Genomic DNA, 17,521 nt, shown 5'->3' with positions numbered 1-17,521 from the left:
GACGAAAAATTAAAAAAGCGCCGTTGTGTAAGAAAAAATATCCGAGTTTTCGGAATGTTGGTCCGTTACTCAACACTATCTTGTAATCTCTATGCATACATTTATTGTTATTGCTTTCGAATTTTTATCTGAAGGGTGAATATAATTCATCGCATATTAAAAAACAGAAATGAAGCTGAATTACAAATAGATATTATTTTTCTGCATTATCTTATATTAGTTATTCATTATTAACTATTATAAAAGGTGATATATTTTTCATGAATAATATTTGCTAGAAAATTACCATGACAACAGAAAACTTAACTTTTCATCAGGAGTGTATGCGAATAATAACTAGTTCTTTGGCAAATAAAGCAGGATATCATCTTGGTCGATATTAAAATCATTTAGTTACAATATTCTATTAAAAATTTCTCATATTTAGATAGTGTCGAGTCTATTCATCATACAAAAACTCTCTAAATTTTGTCCCAAGAATTGAATTCATTTTTATCGTCCATGGCCTTTTCGAATGGGTAAATCCAAGGCCTGCGGTCGTCTCGCCGCTCGCAAGCTCCGTCTTGCTCACAAGTCCAACCTTTGGGCTTCTAATGCTTACCGCCGCTCTCTCGGCACATCTATCTACAAGACACCACTTGAGGGTACATCAATGGCTTCCGGCATTGTCGTCGGCAAGGTTGCTGTCGAAGCTAAGCAGCCAAACTCAGCTATTCGTAAGGCTGTCCGTGTTCAGCTTAAGAAGAACTCCAAGGTCGTTACAGCTTTCGTTCCACGCGATGGCTCTCTTCGTCTCATCGATGATAACGATCGTGTTCTTATCGCTGGTATGGGCCGTTCTGGTCGTTCCGTCGGTGATCTTCCAGGATGCCGTTTCAAAGTCATCAAGGTTGCTGGCTTCTCTCTCCTTGCCCTCTGGCTCGGAAAGAAGGAAAAGCCGCGCAGCTAAAGCATTAAAAGCTTAACTCTGCTCTTAATTTTACAATTATTTTCTCAAAATCAAATTTGAAATCTCAATTTTTTCTAAATTCAAATTACAAACGCATATCTTATGTGTCAGCCACTTTGAATTCTAAATATTATATCTAAAAAAAACATAATATCAAATATTCTTTGATATCAGTTATATGAGCGATCATTTGTATATGATTTTTAATATATTGATGGTAAAATGTACGATAAATGATTAATTGTACTGATATTAAGTTTTATTTTTTAAAATTTATTACATTAGCAATCAGGTAAAAACTAAGATAGATTTAAATTGTTTATCGCCTTCCTTGGTTCTTATTCCATTTGATAGGCTTTGCAGCTTTAGCTTTTTCTTCTTCAGGATCTACTGGGTATGTATATCTTAAAAGCCATCCAGCTTCGCCATCAGCGTAATAGTCCTTTTCAGATTTTTCGAATTTATAGCCCATTCTGTTCATATACAATATATGTCCAGCTCTATTTGTTTCTCTAACATTTAATGTAACGGATTTTGCATTAAAGCACTTCTGTAATTGAACGTGTGTATCTCCGAGGAGTGTAGATGCTAAACCAAGTTTACGATATCCATTATAAACAGAAACGGATGTAACTTGTCCGACAATTCCCTTCTTTTCATCATCGGTCTTGCAAAGGACGTAGCCAACGAGCTGGCCCTTGCAGTTTATAGCAACATGAGATGCTTGTGGTGTAAGAAGATAGTGATAAAGCCAGAACCAAAGCTGGTAGTTTTCAGGAAGGCAGTGGTTGTTAGTTTGCTGCATCTGAATCATATCTTCCACCTTTACACGTCTGATGCTGATCGGCATTTATTTTTTAGATATTTCCGAACAAACATTTTCAAAATGGATGATTCCAATATTTCATTAGAAGAGATACTGACAGATAGCATTAGCATCTGTACACAGCCAAATAGCCTAAGATAAAAACGTATTTTTTTCGATATTTTAGACGTATCCAAATATTACCTGATAATATCATTTACATTCATAGCATTCATATATTTACATGTTTAAACACATATTCTAAACGGTATGTGTATCATCGCAAACTTGAATCTTCTTAATTTTTTGATTCGAATTAATCACAATATAATCACTCAAGAAGGACTATGCAAATGGATTATATGAACATAGAAAACATCTATACATGAATAAATAGCCATTTTTAGATAATAGGTAATTCATTTGGAATTAATCTTAATTGAACTTGCATCAAGCATGGAATAGGCATTAAAATTACTGTACTATTTATGTGTGTATAAAACATTTGCAAGTAAACTATCTAAGGCTGGATGCTTTGATATTGTAATAAATTTAACAATATTAACCTTAGCTTAATCAAGGGGTGATCAAATAATGATGCAGAAGTATATATTATGTTATCATGTATCCTTCAATTAACCTTTTGGAATTCATCCAAAGGTAACTAAACTCCTTTCGCCGATCCGATTTGCCCCATATTTAAAATATAGCTTGCATATGTAGAAGAAAAGCTAATTTTGAAGTACGCCCGAAATCCTTAAAATATGAAGGAAGATCTTAAAATTCTTTTATATTTAAGATATATGCTAGACAACACATCCATATTCATTCTCATTAAATGATAATCTTAATTATCCAAATTTGTCATTCAATTTTTTGAAATAACAGAAATAAAAAATACGATTGATGAATTATAAATGCGACATCAACGTATTTGACCTAATCGACAATTACCGCATCATCAAGCCCATAGGTGATGGCGGATTTGCATATGTCTTTTTTGTTAGAGATGAATCAACAAATAGAGCGTATGCAATGAAGATATCAAAGGATCCTATGCACAATCAAGTCATAGATTTAGAAAGAGATGTGATGGAAGAAATAACGGGTAATTCGTGTTTTCCTGTTTTAGTTAAATCAGGATATTATAGAAAAAATATGTACATTATCATGGAGCTCTTAGGTATGAATTTAGCATCAATAAGAAAATTACTTGATGGAAAGAAGTTTTCTTTATACACATCTTTAGTCGTCGCTTCACAAACCATAAATATTCTTGAAATTTTTCATAACAAAGGATTTGTGCACCGAGATGTCAAACCATCAAACTTCCTAGTGAAACAGAAAAATGTTTCCGAGCTATGTTTAATAGATTTCGGTCTCAGCAAAAGATATATCGATCCTAACACTGGCAAACCGCACCCAAAATCAGATAAAGTACGATTTGTTGGTACTTCTAGATATGCATCAATAAATGCATTGAAGGATAACGATGTTAGCGTTTGCGATGATCTTATTTCCTGGTTTTACATGATTGTTGAACAATATGTAGGCCAGTTGCCATGGTCATCAATTACAGACAAAGAGTTAATACTAGCAATGAAAATAAGAACTCCAGTTGAGGAATTATGTAGTGATCTACCACAGGAAATGATTAATATCTACAAATACCTCGAAACATTACAGTATGATGATGTAGTCGATTATACATTTATCCATTCCCAAATTTTAGAAGCAATTAAAAATCTTAATGAATCTAACTCAAAACTTCTCGATTGGGAACAAAATCCTGCAATTACAGCTTCTATAATCGGAGCACCACTTAAAAGGCTACTAAGTGATACTTTGGAGGGAAAATCTCCTGAAGAAGTTGATGTGGAAAATTCTCCATCAAAACCGCCACCAAAACCTCCTGTTAGAGGAATTGAACGAGAGTTACTTAACGCAGATGACGTAAATGATACAATTAACGATATTAATAACCAAACTCCGATTTTAATGACAGATCAGGCAGAAACTGGCTGTTGCTGTTGTTCCTGCTATGCATGGAGAATACTTTTCCACAGAAAACGATGAATTTTTTGTTTGTTTGTATTTTTTTATATTTATATAAAGATCTTTATCATTTGTTTGAATTTGATTTTATACCAGTATGAAGTATTTTCCATTTCAGATCAATTTATATAAGAAATTATTTTTGATTATTTTATTACTGTAATACATAATATCATATGAATACAAAAATGTTTCCATGTGTTAGAAATCGCTCCTGTTCATTTAGTATGAAGAACTTAGGATGGTCATAATTTATCGATTTCATTAAATACCAAAGTCAAAGAAAACTTTCGGTTGTGGTTCTGGGATCATTTCTTAAGACACTTCAACCACTGATTCATAATCTATTCTAAGACGAATGAATCTGATGACGAATGATAGGAATCGGCCTTGGCTAAATTCGCTCTCGGGCGCTTGATGAGAACAAGGGTTCAACGATTTCATTCAGAAGGTTTTTTTGGGGACAAGATCCTTTTTTGGATTAAGGTCATGCGCCATTGTTTTATTGAATCAAAAACTTTTTGCAACAATTACCTTAGCTAATGATTGATTGGCAAACCCAAATTTTAGCTAAAAGTGACAGGAAAAAAAAACGTTTAGTATTAAAAAAAAAGACCGATGAGAGCTTCGTTCGAAATATAGAGGGAACTGAGAATGCGCAACCATTCTCAGGGAATATTGGATGCTATTCCCGTTTCCTCTGTATGGAAAATTGAGGTTTTCAAAGGGAGTTAAAATAATATCAAATTTATACTAATTTACTTCAAAATACAAAAGTATTTGACAGCTAAAATTAGTTACTTTAGCAAGCCTATCAATACCCTTTTACGATTATTGTTACTTTTTCGAAATAAAAGTAAAAACAAATTTATACTAATTTACTTCAAAATACAAAAGTATTTGACAGCTAAAATTGGTTACTTTAGCAAGCCTATCAATACCCTTTTACGATTATTGCTACTTTTTCGAAATAAAATAAATTTATTATCAAAAACCTTTTTTTTCTTAGTAAAAATAAACGAAATTTTTTACCTTATGAACTTTTGATGGAAATATGCAAATTTAAAATAATAAAGAAAGCTGCGAGCGAAGCGATCGGCTTAGTTCGAAGATTTTGATTCAAATCTTTGCTGATCTGTAATTCGCGGAAGCCGCGAGCGAATCGAGCGGCTTAGGTCTAAGATTTTGATTCAAATCTTTGCTTATATTCCTTAAATTCTTTATGAAACTCGCAACAGTTCCATAAAAAATTTTAAATTCTAAACTGTCGAAATTACCGATCGGTAATCACACCCTTCACGGGTGTGTCACTTTTTACAAGTATGTCACTTTTAGCTAAAATTACCCCTACTCATGATTGATTTGCGATATGTGATGAAATAATCTTTTTAATAGCCAACTTATAATGAGACATTCATTACGAATTATGATATATCACAATGAGATTGGTAGACAGAAAAATACAAAAGAAAGACTAATATACTTTTTCATATCAAATTTAGTTTTATATTAAATATCTATGTATAATACATTAGAATCATGCCAGACAACATTGTGGCCTATATGACATTATACTAAAATCAAGGTCATCATGGATTTTCAACTGGAAAATTGTTAAAATGAAAGGAAATGATAAAAATACTCGAAGTAATACCATATACAAAAAAGTTAATTTTGGATTAAAAAATAATAGTCAGAATTATAGAAAACTTTGAAAATGTTACAGAACGAAATATTTGATATATTAAATAAATACAAGGGAGATATAGGCTACTAAATTCTATTGTTATGAGTCAAATTATTTTTTATTGAAGGCAAAATTGAAAATATTGTTAGCTCCTCAGAAAATTTAATAAAAATTTCAAACACATTCTGTACCATGACAATTATTTTTATATCCGGTTATATTTAGTACTAAAAATGCTCAATACAGAATAAATCACAAGTTTTCCAATATGAGATTTCCGATACGAAATGTTATTGTGAAAGTAATCAAATGAGGTCGATAGATCATAGAAAACAATCTGATTATTAAACCATAAACATAGACAGTTAACTTTTAGAGATGCAAAAATTGATAATCTTTTCAAAATTTTCGAAAATTAAAAACTTTAGTGAAAAGTTTTGAGAATTAATTCAAATTTTGAATACACTGTGCAATTTGTAAGAGTTGTTTATTATTCGGATATTATAAATATATAATATTAAGGGTGCACACGAGAGGATCATGTAAACTTCAGAATTTAGAGCCTTATTTTTAGGCATTATCTTGGCTACCTATTTAGGCTCGAAAAGCAAAAAATATCAAAAAATACAACTTGACTCCATTATGACCCTTTCATGGAGGTAGTTTTTATCCGCTAGTATTTTCCCTTTGAATCTCTTTACAATTCGAAATCAAATTCAAAACTCAGTAGAAGAAAGGAAGAATCGACTTACTACGGTTGTAATACGAATAAATACATATATTTAATTATTTTTATTTACATAATAATTGTTTGAAGCTCATATTCCATCAAATTTTTAAATAAAAACATTAAAATGTTGAAAATGTTCATATATTTTAATAGGGTTTTGGCACTTTATTGAGGAATTACTACATACATAGTCGAACTGAACTTGATATTTTGAAATTTAAATTATTTATCAAAATTAAAATTTAACTTGAAATTTATAATTATTTAGTCATATTTTGCATAATTCTAAGTAGATTTTGTAAAAAATCAAGAAAGAAAAATTTTAACGTGCTTTATTTTTTCTTTTTTATAATAATACATATTATTATATAATTAACATATTCATAATGTTTCACCCTTTCAAAATATAATCCTCCTCCTCTCAAATAAACGTACATACGGGTGGCCTCTTTTTTCAAAAAATTAAAATTTGAAATTTTGGGCTCAAATATTAGAGATTTTTTCAACCTTCAACGATATATGTTGTCTATATCAGACCTCCTTTCTTTTTGATACTTAACATTGTTCCTAAATCTTAGCCGTTAAGGCTGTTCTGAAAATATTTTTTTTTCGAAAAAATTCGAAAAAAATTCTTAAAATTCAAAAATCCCTTAATTCCTGAGGATTTTGGAAAAAAGTTTTTACATGAACATGTGTACATTATATGAAGTATATTGATAAGGTAAAAATCAAATTTTATTGCATATTCATCGAGACAAGGCTGTCATGCACCAGTGTGTTATAACCGATCGATTTTATTTGAAATTTCATAAATTAATAATTATAATAAATTTGATATTCAGAGACGGCGCTACGCGCCTTTTAGCATTCTGGGCACTTACGTGCCCAGAATGCAAGATTGAGAATTTTGAAACTTCGTTTCAAATTTCTGCCTTGCTGTTAGGCAAAAAGAAAGTCAGTACAAAAAAAATTTTGAAATTGAGAATAAAAATAATATTGTGAGTTTTTGTGATATATGGATTTTTTAGAAGATTTTAGAGATTGAAGTCTCAATTTATAAAATTTTTTTAAATTGAGAGGAATTTTAATAATATTATTTTATTTGATATTTGGATTTTTTAGAAGATTTTAGAGACGTCATTCTCAATTTAAAAAAATTTACAAAAAATGATCGTAAAATAATCGTTTTTGTTCAAATCCTTTTCATTTCGGGAAATTGAAGTTAAATATCAAAGTGATGGTCTATGCATATGTTAAATCAAATCATTAAAAAGTGTTTTGATGACTTTTTCTAACCGCAAATTGTCACTTTTTGATGTTTTAAAATTATTATATATCCTATATGCATATAAGATACAAATTAATATTAAAACCCCAAAATCGATTTTTGAGAGAATCAAATTTATCACATCTCATCGTTGTTCCGAATTAATATTTTATTTGTAATGTACATATTATCACAATTACATTCATCATATTAAAATTCAAAAATAATTTTTGAGTTTCAGATCTCCCTAATTTCCCATATAAATATATGTTTATTTTATTAAAAATAGAATGTCCAATTATTGATAAAAATCGATCCGCTTTTCTACCGGTCAAGCTGTATATATATAGAACCCATCCATGTAAACCTCGATGTCACTTTTGCGGCCTCGCTCCGCTCGGCCGCAAAAGTGACATCGAGGTTTACATGATGGAAAATAAACTAACAAATCCCTCAAAATTGAGAGGGTAATCCTCCTCCTCTCAAATAAACGTACATACGGGTGCACCTTTAATACTCAGTGAGGTTGAAATAATCGAAGAACATTTTTAATATAATTATCAAATTGAAAGAGACATTTCACTTCTTATAGTAAAAGATCGTGACAATATAGTAATCAATCATATAATTCTGTGTTACAATAATTAATGAATTGAAATAAACATATGAAAATTCAGAATTATTGATTTAATGTTATACATACATTTATTAATATTTTTCCATTACCTCAATTTGAAATTGAATTGACACTTTTTGTATAGCAGTTTATTTTCTTTTATGGATTATTCATACTCATTTGATATTCAATCCATCGCATTAAAATTCTATTTCTGATCTTTCAATTTTCTTTTGTTAATAAAAATTTATTAACACAAAATGGATCCAAAAAAAATGCAACAAAATCTAGAGCAACAAGACAACCATTTACAGAGGATGAAGATAGACGTCTTGCACAAATAGTAAAAACAGTTGATACTACAAAATGGTCACAGGTTGCTTTATTATTGGGTGGTGGAAGAAATGCAAGGCAATGCCGTGATAGATGGGTGAACTACCTAGCTCCCAACATCAAGAAAAATGAATGGTCTGAGGAAGAAGATTTCGTTATTATCTTCAATTATCAAAATTTCGGAACAAAATGGGCAAAAATTGCTACTTTGCTTCAAGGACGATCAGAGAACCACATTAAAAACAGATGGCATTCTTTTCTGAAGCGCAAATTCGAATATGATTCCCATTTAACCAAAAATCAAATTCGAGCTTTAGTACATGATATACATACAAAGCAACAGCTTGATCGATCTAAGTCTGCCAACATTGAAATTCCATCTCCCCAGTTACCACCTCCAGTTAACCAACCAATTTTTGAAGAAATTCAATTTCAACCACCCCCACCTCCACCACCTCCTCCACAACAACCAGCACCAGTTCAAGTAGTACAACCACAAGCAAGACCTCCACGAGTTCCTCCTAAGTCAATGTCTCCTGCTACCGCCCTTGTTCAGTTGTTTAAGAGGAAAGCTCAGGAATCCCTCAACTTGTTCTATGAACATGCCAATTTCAATTTATACGATTTCTTGGAATAACTTTTAATGCGGATTTTATAACTTTGTTTGTATCTATGAGTTAAACAATTTAAAGATTTTTAATACTTTCTCACGCCTTTTCATCAAAAAATTCGTAAGTTTTAAAAAATCGCAGAAAAATATTAGATTTTTAAGTACAAAATTGGATAGGAAAGATATAAAAAACAAAGTTAGACGTTGTGGCGTGTATAATATGGATTTTCTTTAAACATTAAATCATGTTTCTTGAACAGGTAAACAGAAATAATGGCAATAACTGAGGCTACAAAGTCAAAAATAAAGAAGTAAATCCAGCTCCATGCTCGCATTTTTGGTGGTGCTTTTGTTCCTGGAGGAAAATCATAAAAGTAATCTTGTAATATATTGATATTGAAAAAGTGAGTGATGTTCCAAAGCATTCTTGCAACATATATTGTTGCGTATGTATAAAGTCCAACTTTGCATAAATTTACACAATGAACGTCATCAGGCTGAACCATTGGATATGTTACAGCTTTGAGTAGTGCTCTCGCAGGTAATATGAAGAATATTAAAAGAATGATATCAGTACAAGCAGCCCAAAGACTGACAGGTCGATCTGGATCAGCTGAAGTTCCACTTGAGACATTTAGAATGATAAGACCGATTACAACGAATGTAATTAAAAATGTTAGAAAGAGATATCTGAAAAATATGATTGCATTTAATCCTGGATTGCGATAAGAGAAAAGTAAATTGAAAAGAATTAACTCGACGAGGCACATAGGTATAAACAATAAGATTCTGTTGAGAGATGTATTGTAAATTAAAAAAGTTCTGTGGTTCCAATTAAATTTAAACATTTGGATTGTACCACGATAAATTTGATAAATGATCATCGTAATCCAAAAATAAAATGTTTGATCCATTGACTTTAAAAAGTTTTTTGAAGATTTAAAATGCAAAAATAAGAAAAAACATGAAACTATGCCAGCTAGCCAGAACAAAACTGCAAGAACAGCAAATTCAGGAACATGACAACCTATTCCTGGCAATGCGACGTTACAAATGAATATTTCATGTTCAGGATCAGTTTCATTCGACATTTTTATTTTCACTCTTTTTTTATTGTCAGAGTTACTGACAGACAATTCTAATAAAATTCATAGGAAATCCTCATTATAATTTCATTCACATGATTATTGCAAACCTTTTGCATAAGTGTCGAATCAAAATGGCCTTGTGGATATTTTGTGGATAATATTGGTTAATATAAATTTGTTTTACTATGCTGAATTGATTAGAATAATCCAGTTCTAGCTAATGGTGCATTGATTTCAGGAAATTTCATGATGTGTATTAAAAATTTAACGAAAAAATTGTAACGGAAAGATTTAAGATATGCATAGGAATACTCTAGTAATGTATGTCATTTTTACAGAATATTTTGTTTTTCATACAGTAATTCTCAAAAATTTGAGATTCAATTGAATTCGAAACTTCAATATTTTTTTAATTCTCTATGAGATGAATATCAATAATTTTAAATGATGCGTTCAATTCAAAAATTGAAAGAGAAATTGATTTGATTGAAAAATTAAAAAATTAAACGTAAATATCATTATGAAATCAAGTGTTGAAGCCGAAGTCGATGCACAGATTAACTGGATGCAATCATTACTCAATTTATCTGCACCAATGAGTAGTCAGCCACGCTCAACAGACAAATATCATTCACAAATCGATGATTTGCTGTCTTCAATCGAAGCAACTCAGGCAGCACCTCAATTTACATCACCAACTAAGGTCCATTTCGAATTATCTTGCGAAAATGACCAAGAAGTTGACTCTTCTCCTCTTTCTGAGGAGTCATCTCCCAAAGAAGCATCTCAATATAGAATATCTGATCCATTAAGTAGTGATGATGAGGATGATGACGATTCTGAGGAGTTTTATGTTGATGATGCTGAGGAAATACGAGGCAAAGAAGTTCCATCATGGGCAAGAGCACAAAACTTACTTCAAGAGCTGGAAAAGCAAAAGAAAGTTGATCCTGATATGATATTTGTCGGATTCCAAAAGTCTTGTGACTTGAACACAATGTTTGAAAAGAAGAAGAAAACATTTAAAGTTCGTGGTGATAGTGGCTACTGGGCAACAGATAGTGTTACTCCTGATGAAGAAGTTAAGTACAAGAAAGCACTTGGATATGCATGAGTTGCATTTCCAAGAAAAATATCTAACTATTTCTCACAATAAATTTTCATAATATCCAATTACTCAGATCTTATATTTTTTGAGGATTGTTATTATAGTGTTTGATACAAGTATTAAATCCATTATATTATGATCTAATCTTTTCAAAATCTCTAAGATTTTTTTTGCAGCCCCGAATTGGCCGAACAAATTTTAATAAAATTTTTATTGCAAATAATGCATTCTTTTAAAATATGATCGAATTTCCACAATTTTTAAAATAAATTTTTATTTTTCCTGATAATTATGAATACAGACGAAATTTTTAATGCAATTATTGAATCTACTAAGGGTGATCAAGCCGCATTAGACTTCCTTAATGGCATACTTATGGATCCAACAAGCAAAATACAGCTTTATAATGTTGGTTTTCAAATTATTTCTCAAACCGAAGATTTTTCAATAATCAACAACGTCTTAACATATACAGCTCACATTATTACACCAAATATATCTAATCCACTTGAATATCTGAGCGAAATCTTTAATTCCATGGATGATAAATTTCAAAAGATAGATTTATTAATAAGTTGTTTCAATTTCAAGAACACAGAGCTCAGCAATATCGTATCTAAGCACCTTTTGAACATTTTCTATTTATTAAATCAAAATGATCGAAATGACCTTTACGAAAAGCTACAAACAGTCTTCAGATCCACCCAAGAATACGAGATAAAATCGTCAATTCTAAAAGTATTTTTGGAAATTTTTTCAATTAAAAATACAAAAATTCTTGAATCATTCATTATTAGAATGAGAGAAGTAGCATCAGAAGCAAAAGAGTTTATATCCGGTGATTTTCCAGAAGAATTCAAAATATCTGGCTTAGAATTCCTTACAATAGCATCTAAAAATCAAAGGAGAAGTGATAGTGATAAGATACTTGAAATTATGCTCCAATTGTTCTCAAATTGCAATAATCCTGCTGTTTATTCTGCTTTGGTGAAGTTGCTCATTCAATTTTGTAAAAATAGCAAAAATAGCTTGTCTAGTGACTACACGTACTTAATAAAAATGTACGAAGTAATGAAAGACAAGTTTGAGATAGAAGAATACCAAAAACCTTTTCTTCACGCATGGAAAAAAATTTTCGAAATTTTTATTAATGTAAATACAGTAATTGAGAATGAATTTACACGTATTGCAGAACTAGTATATCCAACAATGTTCAATGTCATGGATATGGCCAGCGAAATTGATCTCGAAGACGAAAAAAATTCATTACAATTTTATTGTCAATCTTTTTTGATTATTTTGGCAGAAATGATACAAGAACCATTCTTTGAGAAGCTTGATGAGTATATTTCCAGCAAATTTGCTGCTATTTCCGATGAAGATGCAGCAGAAAAAATTATTTCAGGACTTTACACTTTTCCAGCAATGGCCGCTGTTAATATTGATGAATCTAGGGAATACATTAATAATTACCTCGAAACCATTCTTCAATTGACAGTTCAAGAAAATGACTTAGTTCGAGTACTTGCGGTCAAAAATATAAAGAAATTCATTAAGAGAAATGTTATTTTAGAAGAAAATATTACAGATGTCCTTGCATTTTCTTTAGAACAACTTTCTACTTCAAATCCTGAAATATTGAAAGGCCAATTAGCAATTTGCCGATCAATATTCAAACAATGCACTGAGTTCCAGACAGAAAATCTGGTTGGAAACAATATTGAAGCCATTTTTGGAGCTTTGGTCGGAACAATTAAGAATCCTGCTTTTACAAATGAATTAATGCTTACGGAGATATTCGGTACCCTTGCATTAGTGATTAAATCCCTTCCAATCACCATTACACCGGACTCTCTCTCTCAATTATTTAATGAAATCGTAGATTCATTTAATAATGGAGATTCTGCGGCTAAAAACATTATTGTAATGGTCATAAAAGAGTTTATTCCAAAGAGTTTCATGATAAATGGCTTTGGAGATGCTCTTGCCCAATTATTACTTCAAAACATGACACAAGATGCTTCTGAATGTGATAATATTATTGGATGTTTAGATTATCTGTTCATGAACATGACGCACGATACTTTGAACTACTTTGAAGCTTCATATCAAATTCTCATTCCATATATCACAGAACAGTCGAATATTAGAGCAATATTATGTCTCGGATCGTTATTTAGATTCAGTGGACGTACAGATGAAAGGATTTCTGACCAAACTTTGATAGAATGTGTTGAAATTATTATTTCTAAGCTTCGAATTTACCAAAATGAAGATGAAACAGTTGCATTATTCTCAACCCTATCAGATGTATTGAAGAGATATCCACAAATGAATGAAAATGACGAACATCTTGCAAATATTAAAGAAGTCATTAATAATTATATACAAACAATCCCACTAATGATTAATGAGAATAAGCAACAGTTTATTGTTGAATTGTTCCTCAGTTTGATGCAGGTTTTGAGAGAAATGATCGAAATATTAAATCAAAACCAGGAAGAAGTTGAATATTATGTAGAAATGATCAAGCAGACACTCGTAGAACTCAATTTATTGGATATTCATAGCACAAAGAAAACGAAATATGAAGATGTGATGAAAACAATATTATTTGCTATTGAAATAATGATCAAAGCAGGAGAAGTAAGTCCTACAGCAAAGAAAGCAGCTACATTCCACGTGGTCGGAAATTATCTCAGAATTGCAATATATTCAAATAATTTGTCGTACGACGTTGCTCAACGTGCAAGGAGTTTGAGAGCTTTGCGTGATAATTTGTAAATTAAATAAAGATTATAGAACTATATTTTTTAAAAAATTCTTTGTTTTTCTTAAATTATTTAGCAAAATGGATGAATTTGCTTAGATACTCTACAGTTTCTTATACTCATTGACTATTGTATCCATACCAAATGCACATAACTAACATTAAAGATTCAAGAGGTCAAGACTTATTTAAATACCCAAAGCTCATGGTAAAATGACAAATTTACTTGTTAAAACATCAATTCGATGAATTTGGAATATAATTTCAACAAAATTATGGATAAAAATACAAATAAAGCATTAACAATTGATCTTTACACGAAAGCATATTGCATTTTTCATGAATTGGACTATAATAACACAATGAAAAACTTACCCTCTTTGAAAAGGGTAAATAATTTTCCGAGGAATGGAAACGACAGCTTTAACTTCAGCTATGAAAGACTTTCTTTCAACAGCTAACACATGTTTTTATGAATTAGAGCTTGCTACAAAAGATCTTCTTAAAAATCCAATCAAATTACCAGATAATACAGTTTATCAAGTCCAAAAGGAAGAGAAAGTTGAAATGACTCAAGAACAGATCGAAGAAGAAATTATTCGTATTGCTAAGAAATCTCGCAAGATCCCATCAAAGAGCTTCACAGATCGTGTTAAAAAACAATGCTGCCTCCCAGAAAAATTAGCTAACGAAACAATAGAAAAATTATTAAAGGAAGGTAAAATACAAGAGAAAGAACCAAAGCCATCGGAAAAAGCTGAGTGAAAATAATATATAACGAAATTTTTATAAAGTAAAATATTTGATAAACGATAATATCATATTACGTAATAAATTAAGTTTTTATATTGCATGTAACTGATTATGCATCATTTTTTTGAAAGTTTACTTGTTTTTTAAAATATCTTCATTTTTCAATAAAATCTGATGTGAATATTCAGATTTTTGTTTGCAATGCAATACTATTTGCCTGCAATTGATCGCTCGAGATCAAAATTCTAATACATATCATATTCACATAATATGTGAGCACTTCTCCTTATTAAAATTCACTATTTTATAAAATGCGATAACATCACTTGCATCAACTCTGTTTGAAAAAGAAATAACGATTTAATATTTCAGTTATATGCTGAATATGAACAAAATATATCACATATGAGATATTATGCTAATATGCCAATAAAATATTGAGGCATTGTTGGGATAAATGAGTATAATAATAAAATAACGAAAATATATTGTGATAAAATGAGTATTTTTAGGTATAAAGCAATTCATTAGCTCATACTCATATCAAAGGAGCTATGATTGAAATATTCAAATGAGTTTGCATTCCTAAAGGATTTTTTTGCAACATAAAAAATGGAGGAGGAGAAGAATGAAATAGAAACCGACGCTTCTCTGCGCTTTGTTTTTCCAAAATGGCTTGGTCATAGCAGTAAACCAGTCTCATCAATTGATATTCACCCATCAGGAGAGTTTTTCGCCACTGGCGGATGGGATAATTTTTGCAAAATTTGGGCGCTAAAAGCAATTTCCGAAACTAAACATGAAACAAAAACAAAATTACTTGCCGTACTTCGTGACCATACTAAACCAATCAACTGCGTAAGATTTAGCCCCGATGGAAAATATCTTGCAACAGGTGGTGATGATGGCATGGTTTTCCTATGGCAGAAGGTTAGATGCTTCGGTCAACCATCTACATTCGGTATTCCTGATAGCGCACTTCAACCAAACCACCCAGTTCAAAGATGGCAGTCTAAATCATTTACAGGCCATACAGGAGATATCACAGGAGTCTCATGGTATCCAGATTCTACCAAAATCGCTTCATGTTCAATTGATGGAATAATTTACGTTTGGGATATTAAATCAGCTTCAAAACTATTCCAGTATAATACAACAACAAAAATGGGTGTAAGCTCAATATCAATCGATCCGCTTGGTAAATTCATTGCCGCACAGCTTTTAGATGGTACATTAGATATTTACGATCATTCTACAGGTTTCCATAGCTTTTTCGGCGAACAATTCAGACAACCAGATCAAGCTATGGTTTCCCGTATTTGCTGGACCCCAGATGGCTCATTTGTTGGTGTTACATCCGCAAATTCCGGTGGTTTCGTATCACCTTTCTTCAGGAGAGAGACATTTGCATTTGGATTCATGTTGGAAGGTCACGTAGCTGCTACATGCTGCATTTCGTGCCCTCCTTACCTATTTAGAAATAAAAACGGATCTTATTCCTCTTTGATGGCCTGCGGTGATAAAGGAGGTGTCATTTCAATCTGGATGATTGGTGATGATACAAAACCACTCGTTGTTCTTGATGGAGTTTCAACTTCTACGATCAATGATATGGCATGGACAAATGATGGTCATTGGCTTCTTGTCGCTCTCGATTTGAACCCAGTAAATAGACAAGGAGGCATTGTTGCCTTCGATTTATCAAATGTCCATAATTTGGAAAGAGTAGATAACGAATCCATGGAAGAAATCAAATCGCACTTGCTTGGCGAGAACTCGTTCAGAGTCAGAATGAACCAGAGCACCAAGGCAACCCAGCTTTTGCACTCTCTCGAGACAGAAGAAAAAGATGTAAATTTGGAAGTCCTCCAATTGACTCCGGAAGAAGTTTTAGCACGTCAAGTTGTCATTGTAAAGGATGGTATCAAACATATCACCCCTGTTTTGCTTACAGCCGTCGAACGCCAGATGATTTCATTCAAAATGGAAGTTGAGTCAACAGCTATACCAGCTACGTCATCAGAATATAACATTCCAGTTAAGCCATGGCAGAAACCAGCTTCAATTCAAGGAATTGTTAACAAAACTTTGGATATCGGAGATTTCCATTTAATTACTTACAGCGGATATCTCATGAAGCTTGATGCATCGACAGGACGTCGTCTGTCTACACCTTTCTACATAGGAGATTTCTGCAGACACCTTTCCCATAAAGATGGAGTAATTTTAGCGGTCGGAAATCTCTGTTACCTTATTAAATTATCGGATATGACTGAAATATTGAGATGCTCTGCTCCCACCAACTTTACTGGCTTCAGTCTCCTTGAAAATAACGTAATTACAGCTCATGCAAAAGGAAGACACTGGATATACGATAAGGACTTCGGGGAATGGAGAGGAGGAGCTGTTAGCACAGATGCTTCCGATTTATCCATTGAAGAAATCGAATCTCTTGTCTCCGAACAAAATTCTGTTCAATGGTTCGATTTAGGAGCTACAGCTGTTTTCCAGGCTTTTATGGGACAGAACGATAAAGCAGCAAACATCGTTCAAGAGCTTTCCCAACACCAAGACCAAGATTTGTCAAAGAACTTCGTTTCATCCCTCAAACAGGTTTTGGAAAACAGATGGAATATTTCTGTTGATTAACTATTTAATAAAGATATTATTAACTTATGTTTTTTTAGGAAAAAATAATAATATTTTTTTATTTTCTCAAGTAAGAACCAGAATTTCACTTCTAGTGTTTC

General features: G+C 31.6%; 8 protein-coding genes across 8 annotated transcripts, besides 4 other annotated features; 6 read left to right on the top strand and 2 right to left on the bottom strand.

Moving 5' to 3' along the window:
* Positions 1-506: 506 nt before the first annotated feature.
* Positions 507-1,062, top strand: TVAGG3_0259600 (Chain X 40s Ribosomal Protein S23; the record flags this gene model as incomplete). The annotated part of the gene is made up of 1 exon (XM_001327998.2): positions 515-949. One exon carries the CDS (start codon positions 515-517, stop codon positions 947-949), a length of 435 nt encoding a protein of 144 aa, XP_001328033.1.
* A 122-nt stretch (positions 1,063-1,184) lies between these two features.
* Positions 1,185-1,813, bottom strand: TVAGG3_0259590 (N-terminal peptidyl-glutamic acid acetylation; the record flags this gene model as incomplete). Its single annotated transcript, XM_001327999.1, has 1 exon — positions 1,269-1,799. One exon carries the CDS (start codon positions 1,797-1,799, stop codon positions 1,269-1,271), a length of 531 nt encoding a protein of 176 aa, XP_001328034.1.
* An 846-nt stretch (positions 1,814-2,659) lies between these two features.
* On the top strand, positions 2,660-3,869 carry TVAGG3_0259580 (protein kinase protein; the record flags this gene model as incomplete). Its single annotated transcript, XM_001328000.2, has 1 exon — positions 2,661-3,830. The coding sequence occupies one exon, from the start codon at positions 2,661-2,663 to the stop codon at positions 3,828-3,830; it is 1,170 nt and encodes a 389-aa protein (XP_001328035.1).
* Positions 3,870-4,361: 492 nt separating this feature from the next.
* Positions 4,362-4,391: a terminal%2Cinverted (terminal inverted repeat of MuDR-3_TvMULE3 transposon ID:TVAGG3_0259570).
* Positions 4,362-5,162: a mobile genetic element.
* Positions 5,133-5,162: a terminal%2Cinverted (terminal inverted repeat of MuDR-3_TvMULE3 transposon ID:TVAGG3_0259570).
* An 855-nt stretch (positions 5,163-6,017) lies between these two features.
* Positions 6,018-6,984: a mobile genetic element.
* A 1,286-nt stretch (positions 6,985-8,270) lies between these two features.
* TVAGG3_0259550 (uncharacterized protein) lies at positions 8,271-10,269 on the bottom strand (the record flags this gene model as incomplete). The annotated part of the gene is made up of 1 exon (XM_001328001.1): positions 9,250-9,822. The coding sequence occupies one exon, from the start codon at positions 9,820-9,822 to the stop codon at positions 9,250-9,252; it is 573 nt and encodes a 190-aa protein (XP_001328036.1).
* Positions 10,270-10,660: 391 nt separating this feature from the next.
* On the top strand, positions 10,661-11,313 carry TVAGG3_0259540 (inner centromere protein, ARK binding region-containing protein; the record flags this gene model as incomplete). Its single annotated transcript, XM_001328002.2, has 1 exon — positions 10,661-11,254. One exon carries the CDS (start codon positions 10,661-10,663, stop codon positions 11,252-11,254), a length of 594 nt encoding a protein of 197 aa, XP_001328037.1.
* Positions 11,314-11,539: 226 nt separating this feature from the next.
* Positions 11,540-14,368, top strand: TVAGG3_0259530 (armadillo (ARM) repeat-containing protein family; the record flags this gene model as incomplete). The annotated part of the gene is made up of 1 exon (XM_001328003.1): positions 11,540-14,032. The coding sequence occupies one exon, from the start codon at positions 11,540-11,542 to the stop codon at positions 14,030-14,032; it is 2,493 nt and encodes an 830-aa protein (XP_001328038.1).
* Positions 14,369-14,421: 53 nt separating this feature from the next.
* Positions 14,422-14,876, top strand: TVAGG3_0259520 (uncharacterized protein; the record flags this gene model as incomplete). Its single annotated transcript, XM_001328004.1, has 1 exon — positions 14,427-14,783. One exon carries the CDS (start codon positions 14,427-14,429, stop codon positions 14,781-14,783), a length of 357 nt encoding a protein of 118 aa, XP_001328039.1.
* Positions 14,877-15,212: 336 nt separating this feature from the next.
* On the top strand, positions 15,213-17,462 carry TVAGG3_0259510 (DNA replication-independent nucleosome assembly; the record flags this gene model as incomplete). Its single annotated transcript, XM_001328005.1, has 1 exon — positions 15,384-17,420. One exon carries the CDS (start codon positions 15,384-15,386, stop codon positions 17,418-17,420), a length of 2,037 nt encoding a protein of 678 aa, XP_001328040.1.
* Between the last annotated feature and the right edge of the window lie 59 nt (positions 17,463-17,521).

This window comes from Trichomonas vaginalis, chromosome V (genome assembly GCF_026262505.1).
Source record: "Trichomonas vaginalis G3 chromosome V, whole genome shotgun sequence".
Lineage (NCBI taxonomy): Eukaryota > Parabasalia > Trichomonadida > Trichomonadidae > Trichomonas > Trichomonas vaginalis.
This window is presented reverse-complemented; position numbering and strand designations above follow the sequence as displayed.